The sequence below is a fragment of the Scleropages formosus genome, chromosome 9, assembly GCF_900964775.1.
Source record: "Scleropages formosus chromosome 9, fSclFor1.1, whole genome shotgun sequence".
NCBI classification, from domain to species: Eukaryota; Metazoa; Chordata; class Actinopteri; order Osteoglossiformes; family Osteoglossidae; genus Scleropages; species Scleropages formosus.
The window spans coordinates 20,485,092-20,501,090 of NC_041814.1; the positions used below are offsets into that span (position 1 = coordinate 20,485,092).

At 42.6% G+C, this 15,999-nt stretch overlaps 1 protein-coding gene across 1 annotated transcript in view; it reads right to left on the reverse strand.

Annotated features, from left to right (window-relative positions):
• Window positions 1-15,002, reverse strand: part of LOC108935400 (collagen alpha-1(XXI) chain) — a 39,656-nt gene extending 24,654 nt beyond the window's left edge. Inside the window, exons 1-9 of the mRNA XM_018753974.2 lie at window positions 14,813-15,002; window positions 6,268-6,396; window positions 5,466-6,026; window positions 4,934-5,099; window positions 3,902-4,127; window positions 899-1,072; window positions 620-697; window positions 512-523; window positions 343-426 (exon numbers count right to left, since the gene is read on the reverse strand). Of these exons, the coding sequence (XP_018609490.2) occupies window positions 343-426; window positions 512-523; window positions 620-697; window positions 899-1,072; window positions 3,902-4,127; window positions 4,934-5,099; window positions 5,466-6,026; window positions 6,268-6,343 (1,377 nt within the window). The 5' untranslated portion in view covers window positions 6,344-6,396; window positions 14,813-15,002. The remainder of the gene's footprint in view (window positions 1-342; window positions 427-511; window positions 524-619; window positions 698-898; window positions 1,073-3,901; window positions 4,128-4,933; window positions 5,100-5,465; window positions 6,027-6,267; window positions 6,397-14,812) is intronic.
• Window positions 15,003-15,999: the final 997 nt, after the last annotated feature.

Sequence of the window (15,999 nt, forward strand, 5' to 3'; positions counted from 1 at the left end):
GCAGTAGCTCTTACCACTATGGGACCAGCTGCCCCTGGTCTTAGAAGTGAACCTTTTTGTGACCAGAAGCACATTAACAAATTTTTCCACTGAAATTAATTACAATAAATTTATTTTTACAAGAATTCACTTTACGAGCTGATATTTAGGAACGAATCACAGTCATCAAACAAAGGAAGCCTGTAAATACTAAACGCTCTTAGAAAAAATAAAAATATCAGTCCAAAAAATACAAAATAGAATTCATGAAATATTAAAACGTGCATTATTAAAAAATATATTAAAACAGCAGCAATACACTAAGAGCAGTCACGTGTAGCCAATATAATAACGGGAGAGTACCACTGGTCCTTGGGGGCCAGGGGGTCCAGGGTTGCCATTCAGGCAGTCACACTCCTCCACACTGGGCAACCGGTCCAAAGGGCACTGGAGGGGAAACAAACTGTGCTCATTTCTTTATGTGATAGTCATAGGGCCTAGTGAAGTTGGCAGCAGGCATGAGTCCACTCACCCTTTCATCATCCTGTGTAAAAAAAGAATATAAAAGCATGTTGTCATTCCAGCTGCTCAACCATCATATATGCAAGAAAGTAATCAAAATAGAAATTTCACAGCTTACCACAGAGTAGATTTCACATGCCGTCTCCCTTTCGCTTTGCTGAGGGTCACAGTAGAGCCGCAGTTTTTGAATTTCAATCTAAAGAGAAGTTTAAAAATTTGTCATGTTTTGCTGTTGAGTTAAAATAACTTCAATTTATCATCCAGATGGTACTGCAGGGAAACATAAAAAATCCTTCGTTATAAAAAACTAAATAAAATTTTTAAAAGTTTTTTTTTTTTTTATTATTACACAACATTTTGGATGACGCAGAGGCACAGAAACAGTATCAGCACTCACAGGGACTGTTTCCTCACTCTCTGCCTTCTTGGAGATCTGCGTCCTTCCGTTGATGTAGATGGGCATGACCCGCTCAAGCAGGTGCTGCTCTACCTGCATGTCATCCACGAAACAGACGACATGACGAGGTTTCACCAGCAGTTTCAGCTGGTGCCAGTCTCCATCAAATAGCTTCTGTAAGACAGTGAAGAACACACGGGGTCACATACCATCAACCCAGCACAGCTCGGCTCGGCTGTGACACGGTGTAACCCTTTCCACGTTCTCTAATAAGTGCTGCTATGCGAAGTCTGCGCCAATTTCAGGACAAGTGTGAAGTTACTGAATGAAATATTCCCAAATAGCAAGCAAAGACCAAAAATACAAACACCTCCTTCTGAAAAAATCAGGGAGTACATATACAACTACTAAAACACATATGCTTATCTCTTGTTATCTGGTCTCCCGATACCTGCTTTTTCCACGTATCCAGGCCGAAATTATTAATACTACAATCATTAATCAGTCTGGATTGCCAATTATTTGCCTTAATTGTCTGCCACATCCACTCTGAGCCTATGACATTCTCTCCAGCGTGATAAACTGTTACTGCATTTTAAAACTGACCGAAGTGGTTTTGTGAGTTGCGCTATACTTTAATTTTCTTATTAAAAATTATTTAAATGTGATCTACGGTATAGTTTACCTTCCTCAAGCCCATCCACACACACACACACACACACACACACACACACACTATCACAGTGAGTTTAACTCACGAGTTAATTTATTTTGTTATTTATTTGATACAGTATGTGCTAGACCCTGAAATTAAATTTTGGATAATTGCTCGCAGATATCCAACTGATCCAGAATGTGTGCTCAATGGGAGGTCCTGACACCATTGTTATCAGCAGCAGTAAGGGAGCCACGAACAAAGGAAAAAAAAAAAAAAAAAACCCCAAACACTTCTTCTAGCTATACTCCCTCCACCATGCATCACATGTTGGATAGTTTTACGAAAACATTCAAACTTTGTGTTGTCTATCCACAAAACATTGTTCCAGTGGTGCTGGTGCAATGCTGAAGTGATCTTTAGTAAACTTCAGATGGGAAACTATGTTTTTGTTTGGAGGGCAGCAGTTTCCTCCATCACATCCTCCCATAAACACTGCTCTTGTTCTGCATTTTTTTTAATGGTAGAGTCATGATTCAGACATTGTGCAAGTGCAAGAGATGCCTGCAAAGCCTTAGCTGTCATCCTATGGCTTTTTGGCACTTGTTTGAGGATTGTATATCCTGGCAGTGATATTTATTCACCAGCATTAAGGCCATGTACAAAGTGTTTGTTAAAACTGATTGCTTTCATTGTTTGACTTGGATGAAGTACAGATTACATTTAATGAGCCAGAATACAGAATCCCAGACAACTGCACAGGGTTCACAAATATTTTGTCACAACTGTATAATGAAATAAAAAGAAAATTCTTTGTTCTTACTTCTATTCCAGATGCAGTTGGAAAAAAATAAAAGATCCAATACAGAATGGTGAGAAAGTTTACTAGATACAGCCCGTGTTTGCTACTATGACCGTACATGTGATTCAAAAGAAGCTTCACAGACGTAAAGATTCGCAACAGATTCACAGAAGTGCACATTTCAAAAAAACTTTGTGGAGGCAAGAAAATACTATACATTTTAACAATTATTTTCAATGAAGAGCAAAAAAGTAAAACCAAAATTTTTATGTGTTGCACTATCTTCCCTTATGCACCATTTAGGATGCTTCTGGGTTAACCTTGGCATGGGACAGAAATTTTTTCCCCATTTAAAAAAAAAAGAATTCTGAAGGTATTTCATTATCAGGCTGTACAATATTCACTTGGTTCGTAAGAATGTTTAACAGGCAAAAATGTACTGTATTTCAAGTGTCTTTGTGTGATGCCTCATGTTTACTAATTTCTGTTGGAAAAAGTGTGGGACCTGGTGAAATCTGCATGGAAAACTGCTTGGATTTATTTCTCCTTAAACAAACTAAGTGCAAAGTCTTGATAAACACATAACAATAAATAACTTGCCAGGATGGATGAAACAGTCTCCCTTCTATATATTACGAGCACATTAAACAGTTCCAAGCCACTGAAGTTTTGTGAACAACTCTAAACCTAGGAAATTCTAGTAATTCTGAAAAACAACGGACACACTAATTTACATCCGTGCCAGACTAATGACTTCACTAGACAAGCGTTAAAGGTTTTCTCCATACTAAAAGGGATCTCTCAATATCAACCTTGTGAGCAGGATTTCAGTGGAAACTCAGGCTTCACACACTGTCTGGTCATGTGTTCATGATGCCCTTCAGCAAGGCTGTAATGTCATAGATATTCTGAATGCTTACTGTACTCTTTGCCAAAGAGAAGTTTCCTTCTTGTGCAAGAGGTTGTCAAGAAGGAAAATGGAAAGTCTGGCTCTGCTGTGACCTTTGGCCTTCCCATTCTGATAAAATTACTGTGAGGGTGTCCACAGAAATTATAAAGGTTTAAAATGAAGTCCAGTAGGAATAGAGATCGGAGGCCAGAATGTGCCTACGTCTTCATGTCAGAGTACTGGGTGTGTTTTTGTCAAGTGGGATTAAATGGAAGACCATTCATGGAAAACTCTAATATAGCAGACCTATTAGTCATTTAAACCTAAGAAAACGCTGGCAGAAGGTCAAGCTAAAGACATATCACGCTGTTTATGATTTCCACTCAGGATCCATCAAATATAGTAAAGAACGTCAGTACGTCTCTTTAACGCACACTTCAAGGCAGTTTACAATTCTACACGTTTATTTTTAATTGGATCTTTTCAAGTAAAAACTTTATTCAAGGATACAATAAAATGAATCATTCAAGGACAACCACATGGCAACTTCAGGTTATAAGTTAGTGTCCTCAGCCACTTGGCTGCCTGCTTCCACTCCCTAGTTCTTTTTCTGAGAAAACACCAAAAATTTCACTTTCTGCGAGACTTGCTACTGACCTTGAGGTCACGACGGCTGAAGATGACTGACTGCTCCTCGCCGGCACTGCTGGTCGTGGTGAACACAACAGATCTGTCTCTTCCACTGAGAGTCACAGCAACTTGAGTGTCCCCATCTTTGGACAACACCCTCCACAGATCAAATGCCTCCCGGTAACCGGGGGCCTTGAGGCGGAGAGTGGCCACAAACACATAGGAAGGAGGGAGTCCTTCTGGAAAGATCTCCCTAAATGAATGAGATGCAGTGCAGAAAAATATTGCTAAATCAACAGCAAAAAATACTACTTAAAGACTAAACCCAGAGCTCTTTTGCATTCTATGAAAGAATGATAAGTAAACGTAAAACCGGGTGATTGTATAAGCAACAAACAATGAGCATATAAACGGAGCACATGGTGAAATAAATTAAATTTTAGAGCTGAAGTACCTCAGCATTGATGGGTACATTACAATTTTTCAGCTACTGCACATTTTTCCTTTACTAAGTTACAATAACAGTCTGGTGAATGATATTTGACCTCCGAGAAACCCTGTACATGTTAGCCATGATGAAAACGTACTTAATGCAGTTTTTTTTCATATTACAGATATTGTTTTTTTCCCTCTTACTAGTTACAACGAGGTGTAAATTTATCAATTAACCCTCATTCCTGCTTCAAAAAAGTCGAGATATTTCAGTGGTCTTAAAGCCCTTTACATGCGGAACGGGTTCCTGTTGCTGTTGTGTTCTTTATTGTGCCTGTTTGTTGTAGCTCATAGAGGTGCTCGAATTTTCTGTATTTCCTCTACTTTCACCCACACAATATTCTCTGTCCCACCCTAACGTTTTCTTCTTTTGCGTAATCCACCCAGTACCATCCACCGACTTCACCCTCACGATGACATCATTCACACACCTAATATTATGTTGCCCATCTTTATTTTCTGTGATGTCACCCACCCAGTCTTCTCCACAATGTTATATACCCATTCCACCCATTTTGCCTTTTCTGTGATGTCACACACCTATAGTGTTCACTGATGTGAACCCACCTAGTGTTCTCGGAGATGTCCACTTGTGATTTCAGAAGGTAGGCTGACTCTGACAGCAAAGAGCCCTGAATCTTCTCAGCCTTCTCGTGAATCTTCATACCCAGCATCAGCTCAAACCCTTTCTCATCCCGAGAGGCCACGGGAATCCGTGTAGGACATACTGACTCTACAATTTAAAAAAAAAAAAACACACACACACACACACACACACACACACACACACACACACACACACACCAGGTCAATTTTGAAATTTATGTACAATACATAAAGACAGAAGTAAGATACAGTGCAGCAGTTGTCAATAAATCTCAAAGACGTATGTAAAATAGTTGAACATTGTTCCTTGTTCTGTTATCGCAACCCTCCCCTCCTCACCCCCCACCCCCGTATATTTAACTCTTGCTTAACAGCTTATGCTTGACTTGCATTTGCCCCATTATGGGACACTTAAGAAAAACAGGGTTTGTGTTCTCACTTATAGGTTCATTAGCAGACAGGCCTCTAGAGAGGATTTTTGTGGACCACCCACCCTCACAAAGCTTCTGCTCCATGGCATCCCTAATGCGCTCGATGTTGCTGTAGTCCTCAGCATAGAGCACATAGGTAGAGGAGGGCTTGTTGGCGATGGACACCAGTTCTGAACTTTCAATCTCCCTGCCCACACCCACTGCGAACAGGATGATGTTCTGTGCCCGAGCCTCCATGCTGGCATCAACCACGTCATCCTGGGACTTGCCATCAGTCACCACCACAGCAATGCGGTTCTTGGCAGCGTGAGAACGGGCAGAGGAGGGGAAAACATGGTCAGTAGCAAACTTGATGGCTCGGCCTGTCTGCGTGTTACCGCCCAGGTAGCTGATGGCCTGGATGGCCTGGATGAGCTCTGCGCTGCTCCGGTGCTGGCCCAGCGAGATCTCCAGCCGGGGTGTGTCGCTGTACTGGACCACAGCCACCTGGGTATACTGGGAGCCAATGTCAAAGCCACTGGTGATGTTGACCAACCAGTGCTTGGCCGTGTCAAAGTCAGAAATACCAACACTCCAGGAACCGTCGATGATGCACACAAGGTCATTCACAGCTGTGCTGCAGCCTGCGAGCAAAAAAAAAAAAATTAGCAACAAAAGTGATGAAAACAAATGAATAATGCAACAGTATTGCAGCTGGCCATATACATTGTTTACTGAAGAACCTCACCTGGAGTTCACATTACAATTACACTTCCTTGCACCAGATTCAAAGATTTTGATTAATACTTTTTGAGGATTTTTTTAATGATTTCTAATAATAAAATATTATGTTTGTGATATGACGTTTGCCGAGTAAACTCATACCGGCTCGGATGTCATCCTCTTCCTCTGATCCATTTATAAAGGGCAAGAAAAGGAGCACTGCCATACAGCATAACATCCTCCGCTGCTTTCTCAAACACACGTTCAAACTGTGGGTCCAATTTCTCTAACCTAAAATGAAATCATCATTTTAAAGCACAAAAATTAATACAGAAGCTGGAGACCAACATGTTTGAAATAACTTTTTCATGGGCTGGATACAGAGGTGTGCTAACATGCAATCTCAACAACATGAATGAGCGCAAAGAGGCCTCTGTTGAATTTGCAGAAACACAGTAAAGTAGACTGTCGAAAAGAGAAGTGCCATACAATAGATGCCACGTAAGCTGCGTATCAGTCCCTTTTTCCCCGGGGAAGTCACTGGAAATATTACTTGTGCCACTGGAACATTTTATTCAGCAATAAATAGCTAGCCAAACCTTTTGAAGACAAAACAAGCAGCTTTAGTAAAGGCCAAGCAATTTTCCTGTTGAGGAAATGGCCCACTGAGAACGTGGGCTCAGTCCCTGCTCAGTCTGTGTGGGGTTTGCATGTTCTCGCCGTGATTGCTTGGGTTTCCTCTGGGCGCTCTGGTTTCCTCCCACAGTCCAATTTTTTGTGCATTAACTCTCCATTCAGAGATTCTTTTCTGTTTACCACCTATTGGGATCGCATCATATTAAACATGCATCATACTGCAACGGAGTGTATGACTTTTTAAGACAGAGGAGTCTATTTCTTAGACCAACGGGACTCTGTAAAAACCTACATAAATAGTTGGCCATGTGTAAGCAACGTATTTTTATAACTTAAAGTGAGACAAAATGAGTTTCTTTTCATCAGCCATGTACAGCAATCTCTGTTTTCAGCCTCATTAAAATGTTCTTGGTGAGACTTGAATTTGTGGTCTTATTTTCTATAACTTAAATAGGGTATGCGTTTTCCTTTTGCCAGAAAAGCAGCACCCCACGAACCACAGACGAAAGCCAAAGAAAATAACAATGTAAGCAGAAAACAACACAAAAATAAACATGGAAGCCTGCTCTGTGCAAGTGTTAAGCTTTATGAAGTAGAGCAGAGCGACGCGAAAGTGCTCACGCGCGCGTCCCCTTGCTCAGACGCTGACTGTTAACCGGAGAGTTTTCTTTGGTCAAACTCCCTATGTTTCCTATGAACATTCGGTGGCCAAGACACATTTCTTTTTATTTCAACTAAACCAACATACAGGTCATTACTATATTCCTGCTTCAGACGAAAGCAGAGGAGATGGTGTCGAGCACACGGGTTGCTGTGTTGGTCCTTGCGACAAACATAAGCGATGCATATGGGAATACACACTATAGGCTGAGATTATGAATTTATGAAGGCATTTTTAAAAATTACCAGCATTATGTATTCACCGTGCTTCTCAATAAACCATCCGTCTTAGCTTTTTTCACAACGCCCTACTGGTTTTTCAGACGTGAGCTTGAACCCGGTTCAGCCTAAGCAGAGTTTTTGTGTTCCTCCAGGTGCTCTGGTTTCCTCCAGCAGTCCAACAACATGTGTTTCAGGTGAACTGGTGACTCTACATTGCCCTTAGTGCATATATTTGTTTGAATGAGTGTATGTGACTAGCCTGCAGATAGACTGGCATCTTTGAAATACCTGTTTTAATGGGTGTTCCCTGCCCTCAAACCCTGTGCTTCTGGGATAGAGTGTGGACCACCAGAACTCTGCACTGGACAAGTGGTTGGCAAAGGTTTAAAAAAAAAAAAAAATTAAACTAGCTGTTTTGATATATGTGTTTCTTCTAATAACAGCAATGCAAAAGAATCAGTGACATATATTAGATCATTCAGATACAAATTATGAATAATTTATAACAGCAATGATTGAATGCCCCCCAAAAGCTTGGTCAAGCTCTTTATAATTTGCTGCTGTTATTCTGCATTCTAACATCCTTGAACAGCATGTCATACTGATGAGCACTGAGGAGTCACACAGCTCCGCTTCTAAAAAAAAACAAAAAAAAAATTTCCTGTCATCATCACATGGGATGGCTTGTGTAACAAATCCTTTGGTAGTTGCTGCCACTGAGTGTGGAAACCCATCAGTACATTCCCTTCATGGACGCTGTCAAGCCCAGATGCGCAGAACCCCAGCAGTTTTTCCGTTCTCAAGTGCCGCATCCTTGCGGACGCGCAGCTGTGCCGTGTTTTGAAATCCACGCAGTGAAACCCGCCTTCGGAACAACACCGAGGGGAAAAGCCTCCAGAGTAATATGGGCCTATATTCATGAAGGAGCCTCGGGAAAATGAAAGGGAAGCTGCAGACAGCGACATGGCAAAATCAAACCCTTCGCCTCCCCGGAATAGGCAATGCACTTTACATTTGACTCGAGCATGATAACAAGTGCACTCAGAGGGAGGAGTTCATGTTACTTCCCATAACTTCCCACTGACATTTATCTGGCCTGCTTGCCTTTATGCAATTCACTGCGAGGTATAGATGTTACATTTACGACGGCCTCAGGGGCTTCGTACCTACTCAACACTTTGTTTTCTACAACTACGCTCAAACACCGATTGGTGCTGTGACAAATTTGTGCTTCTTGCTTGGACCCTTCATTTCCACCCCTCTATGATTTTACAGAGGGGTGCGGTGGCACATTGGGTTGGACCGGGCCCCTGCTCTCCGGTGGGTCTGGGGTTCGAGTTCCGCTTGGGGTGCCTTGCGACAGACTGGTGTCCCGTCCTGGGTGTGTCCCCCTCCACCCCTATGCCCCGAGTTGCTGGGTTAGGCTCCAGTTCCCTGTGACCCTGTATGGGACAAGCAGTTCTGAAAGTGTGTATATACATGATTTTACATACTGTGAAGGTGCGGCGGTTTGCGTGGCACCAAGGGCTCTGACTTACGCCCATCCAAAATATATTCTTCCCCAGCCAGAAGGAGATTAGACATGACACAGGAGTCAGGGAACTGACACTCCATCTGGATGAAGGCTTCCCGCCGAAAGGCGGCCGTCCCGAAAAATAAAAGGCTCTTCTGTAACTTCCAGTACGTGCTCCCATCTTTACCCTAAATAGAATAAAACTTCCCCAGCTGAAAAATCTTCGTATACAACCCGGACTCTATCCTCGATCCTCCATCCTCTTACCTTGGACAAAGGCATCAGTTAAACGGAAGTAAATGTACCTCTGACGTTCAGATCTTACTGGTAATACTAAGTGCTCTTACGGCCTTGGCTCTTCTACCATGAAAAGGGCTTCTGGCTGATACTGTGGCTCCACAGATTAATCACGTTTCTACAGCGACTCGCCAGGTGACTAATAACTTGCCATTCCTACTAGAAGGAATCGCAGAGGAAATCACTTCCATAAAGCGAAGTCACAGAAACATAACAGGGACATTTAGGCTCTTGGAAAGGCAGAAGAGAGAGAGAGAGAGAGAGAGAGAGAGAGGGAGAGAGAGAGGATTTTCCTTTGGCATTTCTAGTGATACGAGACTAATTACATGGTTAATTTACGGTAGGGTACACGGGGGCATAAAACCACAATTCCTTAGAGTCACGCAGAACAAGGCGCAGCCGCTCATCTGGTCAGCTCCCAACTTCAATTAACTCTCACGTTCTGCTGAAAATGATTAGTTGCAATTAGTTCTTCCTCAGTTCTTGGGAACCCTTATTCAGCACAGCAGTGCTTGTGTAAGAAAATATACATAATGGGGAATCAACAGCAGCATATGGAAAAATGGCAGTGATTGATGGAAAGAATTGCACGTGTATTAATGTTAAGTGTTACACAAATATTTCTTACATTCATGTTACATGCAATGGATACACACACACACACACACACACACACACACACACACACACACACACACACTCTGACTGAAACCGCCTGTCCCAAGCGGAGTCGTGGTGAACCGGAGCCGAACCCGGCTACGCAGTGCGCAAGGGAGGGGACACACCCAGGACGGGACACCAGTCAATCACAAGGCACCCCAAGCAGGACTCGGACCCCATACCCACCAGAGGGCAGGACTCAACCACCCCCCACCCCGACACATGCAATGGAACAATGTAGAATTTTCTTCTCTGCATGAAAGCAGATCCACTTTATTCAAATCCTAAATTTGCGGTTTGACCCAAGGAGACTCAGCAGTATAACATTATAATTTTTCTTCTCGCATGTCTTCTTCCTCATACATTTTTGGTTTGCTAAGCACAGCCACTCTGCTGTTTCCCACCGACTCCACTGTGATTTTGCAGGACGCGCCCCCTAGTGGACAACACGGGAACCTCCTCTGAGCCAATCAGCGCTAACATTTAATGTGCACTTTGAAAAGTCCTCCACAATATTAATTAATTATGCAGACCTTCTTGAATTTTAAGTTTCTAAAATCAAAAAATGATCCTTAAATCTAAGCATTTTAATTGCTTTAATGCGTCTATTTACCCGAGTTTACACAGCAAATTATGATGCTTGATTTGTTATTTCAGTGACATGATGGGCAATTTTCATCTTCTGTTTTTGAATCCTATATGCGGTCGGCTCAGTAAGCTCCACTTGTACCTGTACTTCATGTTATAACAGAAAATAACATACTCAGTCCCAGGCTGCCAAGGAAAGTAGCTTGCGCCTGTGACCTCTTCAACATGTACAACAGCGACCTCCCCACTAAAGCTCTAGAGGCTTTAAGATAAAATAACAATAAAAGGTAAAATATGATAAATCAGATAAAGCCGCTGATATCTCAGCCAATTTCCGAAAACTACCCAGAAACATTTTTTCTGCCCTCCAGAAATGTATCATCATTAGTCAGTACTGTGAGATGGAAATACCAGAGTCTTTGTCAGTACAAAGGAGAGCATCTCAAGACAGTAAAAGGGGTTTCTCTTCCAGCCTACTGAAAAACATCCACCCAGCTCTCACTGTAAATCCAAAATGTCTAACTCCTTGTTCAGAATATTAGTTTTTTGTCAACACCAACTTTATATAAACTCAGACGGCAGGATATGTAACACTAAAATGTATACATATGTCTGGAATCTAATGTTGACAAAAATAAATACTATGAATAAATAAAAATATAATATCACCACAGATCTAAGAGAAAAAAAATACAGAAGCAAGCCTGACGACAGAGAAGATGAAAGTCTGCAGATGATCTGTCAAGTTACAGAAGAAAGTTACAGATGTTTTAAAGTTATAGAAGAACTTGGAAATAATTCCTAAAGTGAACCGAGACTAAATCATGTATGACGTCTAGCCTCGGTATATACATTTTAAGGACACAAAGGCTTCCTGAAACCAGGATGAAGTCATAGTAAACAGTGATTATAAAAAGAACTGGCAATGTGAGAACGCCAGCGAAGTGTGGCACATAATCTTTGGTATTTCAAAGATGAAAATGCATGACTCAACAGGGCACAACACCCAGAGCACATTGTTATTGCATATACTTTCAGAATACTTATTCTTGGTATACATAAAACCTTCCTGCCAACTAGCTTTCACTAATACTTCATAGTTTAATTTGCAAATTCAGATGTTTGGGAAATCATATTACAATCTCTAACAATGCAAAAGTTCAGAGCCACTTTTATTTGGGGAACACTACTCAGATGGGACTTAATTATGCCAGGATAGTCATGAAAATGACACAGTGGGCAGTCTGCTCTGTCATTAAAAATGTTTGTGGACATAGAAATTTTAAGGCTCTTATTTCTTTTGAGCGTCAAGAATAATTACACTCCAATCAAGAGTCCCATGAATGACCACTAGGGGGCAGCACGATAGAGGTGATAATACCACACACACACAGACATCACCTGTCCCCAGTGGGGTCATGGTGAACCGGAGCCTAATCCGGCAAAACAGGGCACGAGGCTGGAGGGGGAGGGGACAAACCCAGGACGCAACGCCAGTTGGTCACCAGGCACCCCAAGCAGGACTCGAACCCCAGACCTGCCAGAGAGCAGGACCCAGCCAACCCCACTGTGCCACAGCATCCCCAAACTATACACCAAACTGAAAAATTAATAAAAGAAAAATAACTTCTTGGAACTGAATCAACTTCTTTGACACACATAGAAATTTCCCCCTGCCCAGTGTTGCTTGCACCATCAATAAATGCTAAAGGAAAGTAATAAAAAGGCCATTACAGAAAAATTAACATTAAAATACACTTTCATAAAAAGAAGCTTTATATAAATTTCTTTAATCTAAAACTGGTACATTTAAATAAAACATAAGCATAAACCAAGCTTAATATGGAATGTTAGGTACTGTTTCTTAGGCATGAATAAACAAAGAATTGGGGTGAAAGAGCAGATGAATGAGGCCTGCATACTGGAGATCAAAACACAACGGCAGAACCTCAGACAACTGTAGAAGCAGAAGGTGATGCACGACTGTCAGTGCAATACATAACAAAGGCTGGAAATATGCTAATTCTGCAAATTAATAAAATGTATATGCAACATTTTTAGCATTATGGTTTGTTCCAATTGCAACACTAGTCACTTAAATTGTCCCTATTTTTAACTAAGGACACATATATATTTACACTGTCCATAATACTTGTGCTTGTGTTTTGGGGAAAAAAAAAAAAAAAAAAAAAAAAAGTTTTCATGTTATCATAGGCATATCACGTATCACAGGCATAATAAAACATACAGAATTCTGTGACTCTTCTTTTTCAAAAGGCAAGGAGAGCGGGGAACAGACGGGCAAAGTTGACGGACGACCTCTGCCAAGTGTCCCATTCGTCACGCTGGCAAGGGACAAAGTTTTGAGTTTGTTTTCTGAGCTCTAGAAAGCTGTGGGCCATGATGGAGGCCTGCACGTCTGACACAAGGCAGCACAGCCTGATCGTCAGTGAAAAGGAAAAGATGCCATTCTGATAGATCAAAGAGTAAAAAACAATCCCATCCACAGGTGCAGCACAGGCAGTGATGCCCATCAGAAATACCTAACATGAAGCAGGTGAGACTAACTCACAAGCAACTGGTGAAGTTAATCAATAAAGCTCAGTACACATTTCGCAGCACAATGGTGCAGCAGGTGGCACCTGGGCTTTTGAAAGGCAGGTTTCAATCCGGCTCACGGCTTCGTGGAGTTTGTGCGTTTTCCTCATGCTTGCGTGAGTGTGCTCTGGTTTCCTCCCACAGTCCAAAGACATTTTTTGGGTTGACTGGTGACTCTGAACTGCCTGCATGGTGCAAATGTGTGTGTGGCTACCCTACAACGGACTGGCATCCCATGACAGGCACCCGACTACCACAGCCCTGACTTGGACAAGCAGCGAACAATAGTAAGTAGCAGTAAGAGTTCACCAAGCAAAAATTCATATTTATTGTAAATAAGAAAATACTCTGCGGAATAAAACTAATTAAAATGTTAGAATGTGGTTCTAGAAGTCACTCATATTTTCTGGCAAAATTCTTATTTTTGTCCAGTCCAGGGTTAGGCAAAAAATAGGACTCTGATTACACTCTTTGGCTCTTTGTTATTCAAACTGAGTTTCCACAGGACAGGCAGAGTGTGTTCTCATGTGTTGGGGCAGCAGGCAGCATCATGGATAGGACTTCTACTCTCAATGCTCTTGAGTCAGAACTTGCTCCTGATGCTGTGCCTTTGAGAAATACTTGAGTTCTCCAACCACTACAGCATCCAGGTGCCAATCAAACTGATGCGAAACAAAACCTGAAGATCAATGATATGTCATTCCACCATTCTCAAGACCAGCAATATTCTCTATGATCCTCATCAATGACATCTCCTATGAGAACATCAATAATATTTCTCAGTTGAGTAATGTCAATGATAAGCCAATGACAGCAGCAGGGATGCGACACACACACACACACACACACACACACACACACACACACACACACACTTGAACATGATCATATGAAAAAAAAACAAAAAGCCCTGGAATGTAAAGGACTTGATGGTACAAATGCACTCCATATTCACTGAAATATCACACTAAATTAAAATTTGGATTTATATACTAGACTTGCGCCGCCTTATTCTCTTTATTACCAGTTTCATGTCACTTATTTACACCATCGGTCAGTCAGTGTAGGATCGATATTCCCTTAAAAGACTGTATACAATGTAAACGCACAATAAGTGCAGGGAGCAGCAGCAGTAAAAACGGGTTTATGACACGATCGCTGAACTGAATGACAGCGGAGCGGCGGGGCGTTTTCTCAACCTACCGATCAAAGCGAAAAAACGGACAATTCGATTCTCTCTAAAAACAACAACGACAACACTGAGCAGAGTTCTTTCACACACTTTTACTGCACTTTACTGGGGCATCTTCGTGTATTACCATGCTATAATATAAATAACCTTTGACAAAGAGTGAAGTTCACACAAGCTCTTTTACGCATGATTTGCGTTGCGCGCGCACGACGCGCACGTTTCCACCTGGAGATAAAAGAGACCCGCGAAACAACAACAAACAGCAGGCAAGTTGTATAAACCCGCTCACAGCGCCCTGTGACCTTCCTTCCTTCCTTCCATACATCCAGCCTTTCACTCACCTCTCAGCGTGCGGGAGCAGGATAAATGAATAATGTCATGAGCGCCGAGGAGCCGCGGAAGGTGTCATGATGATGATGATGATGCCGCTGAGGGGCGATGGGAGGAGCGCGCGCGAGCCGCAGGTACAGAGATTCGCACCCAGAGCCATGCGGCGCTCCCGAGCGCCACTTATACTGTCCACGTGTGGGGCGGCTCTGACGTGGACGGACGGACACACATACGCGCGCGCGCCCAGCCTTTAGTCCCGTAAAAAAGCACCCCTAAGATTACACACACACACACACACACACACACACACACACACACACACACACACTTCTGACCCGTTTGTCCCATATCGGGTCGCGGGGAGCCGGAGCCTAACCCAGCAATACAGGATGAAAGGCTGGAGGGGGAGGGGACACACCCAGGATGGGACGCCAGTCCGTCGCAAGGCACCCCACGCGGGATTCGAACCCCAGACCCACCGGAGAGGAGGACCCGGTCGGTCCAACCCACTGCGCCACCACGCCCCCCTAAGATTACGCAATAGAAAAATATGTAAATATACAGAAATGACAGTATATTATTTATAATGTGTACCGTGTAATATACAGTACAGAAAAAAACTTGTTTGTGCCTTTGGTCAACATGTTGATGCACTGAAGGCTCCCGACTCGGACTCCTCCCGCACGGTGGCGCAGCGGGTTGCGCTGTTGCCTCACGAGGACTGAGTGGTGGGACGTAGGTGCGACTCATTGCATCTATAATCTAGCATTGCTAGTCACCTGCTTGGGAGCGAAGGAATGTGCTGACACCACATAATGTTCTTTGGAAGAGCAGGGTCATGAATAAACGTAAATGTACAGCAGTCAGCTTCAGAACATCACACCACCCCCCACCCCCCCAAGGTGTATTACTAGGCAAGAAGCTACATAATCTACAATAGTATGTGTTCTCTTTCTTTATAACATTCTTTTTTATTTCATGAAGGATTACACTCATTCACTGAATCATTCACTTTCATTAACCTCTTGTCTTGGTCAGGGTCGCTGTGGTCCAGAGCCTATCACAAAGCAGAGGATGTGAAAAAGGGTACACCCTGGATACCAGTATATGGAAGGTTAGGCACACACACCCACTAACACACACACACACACACACACAGGGAAATTTAGAGTCATGAATGCACCTGAATCACATGTCT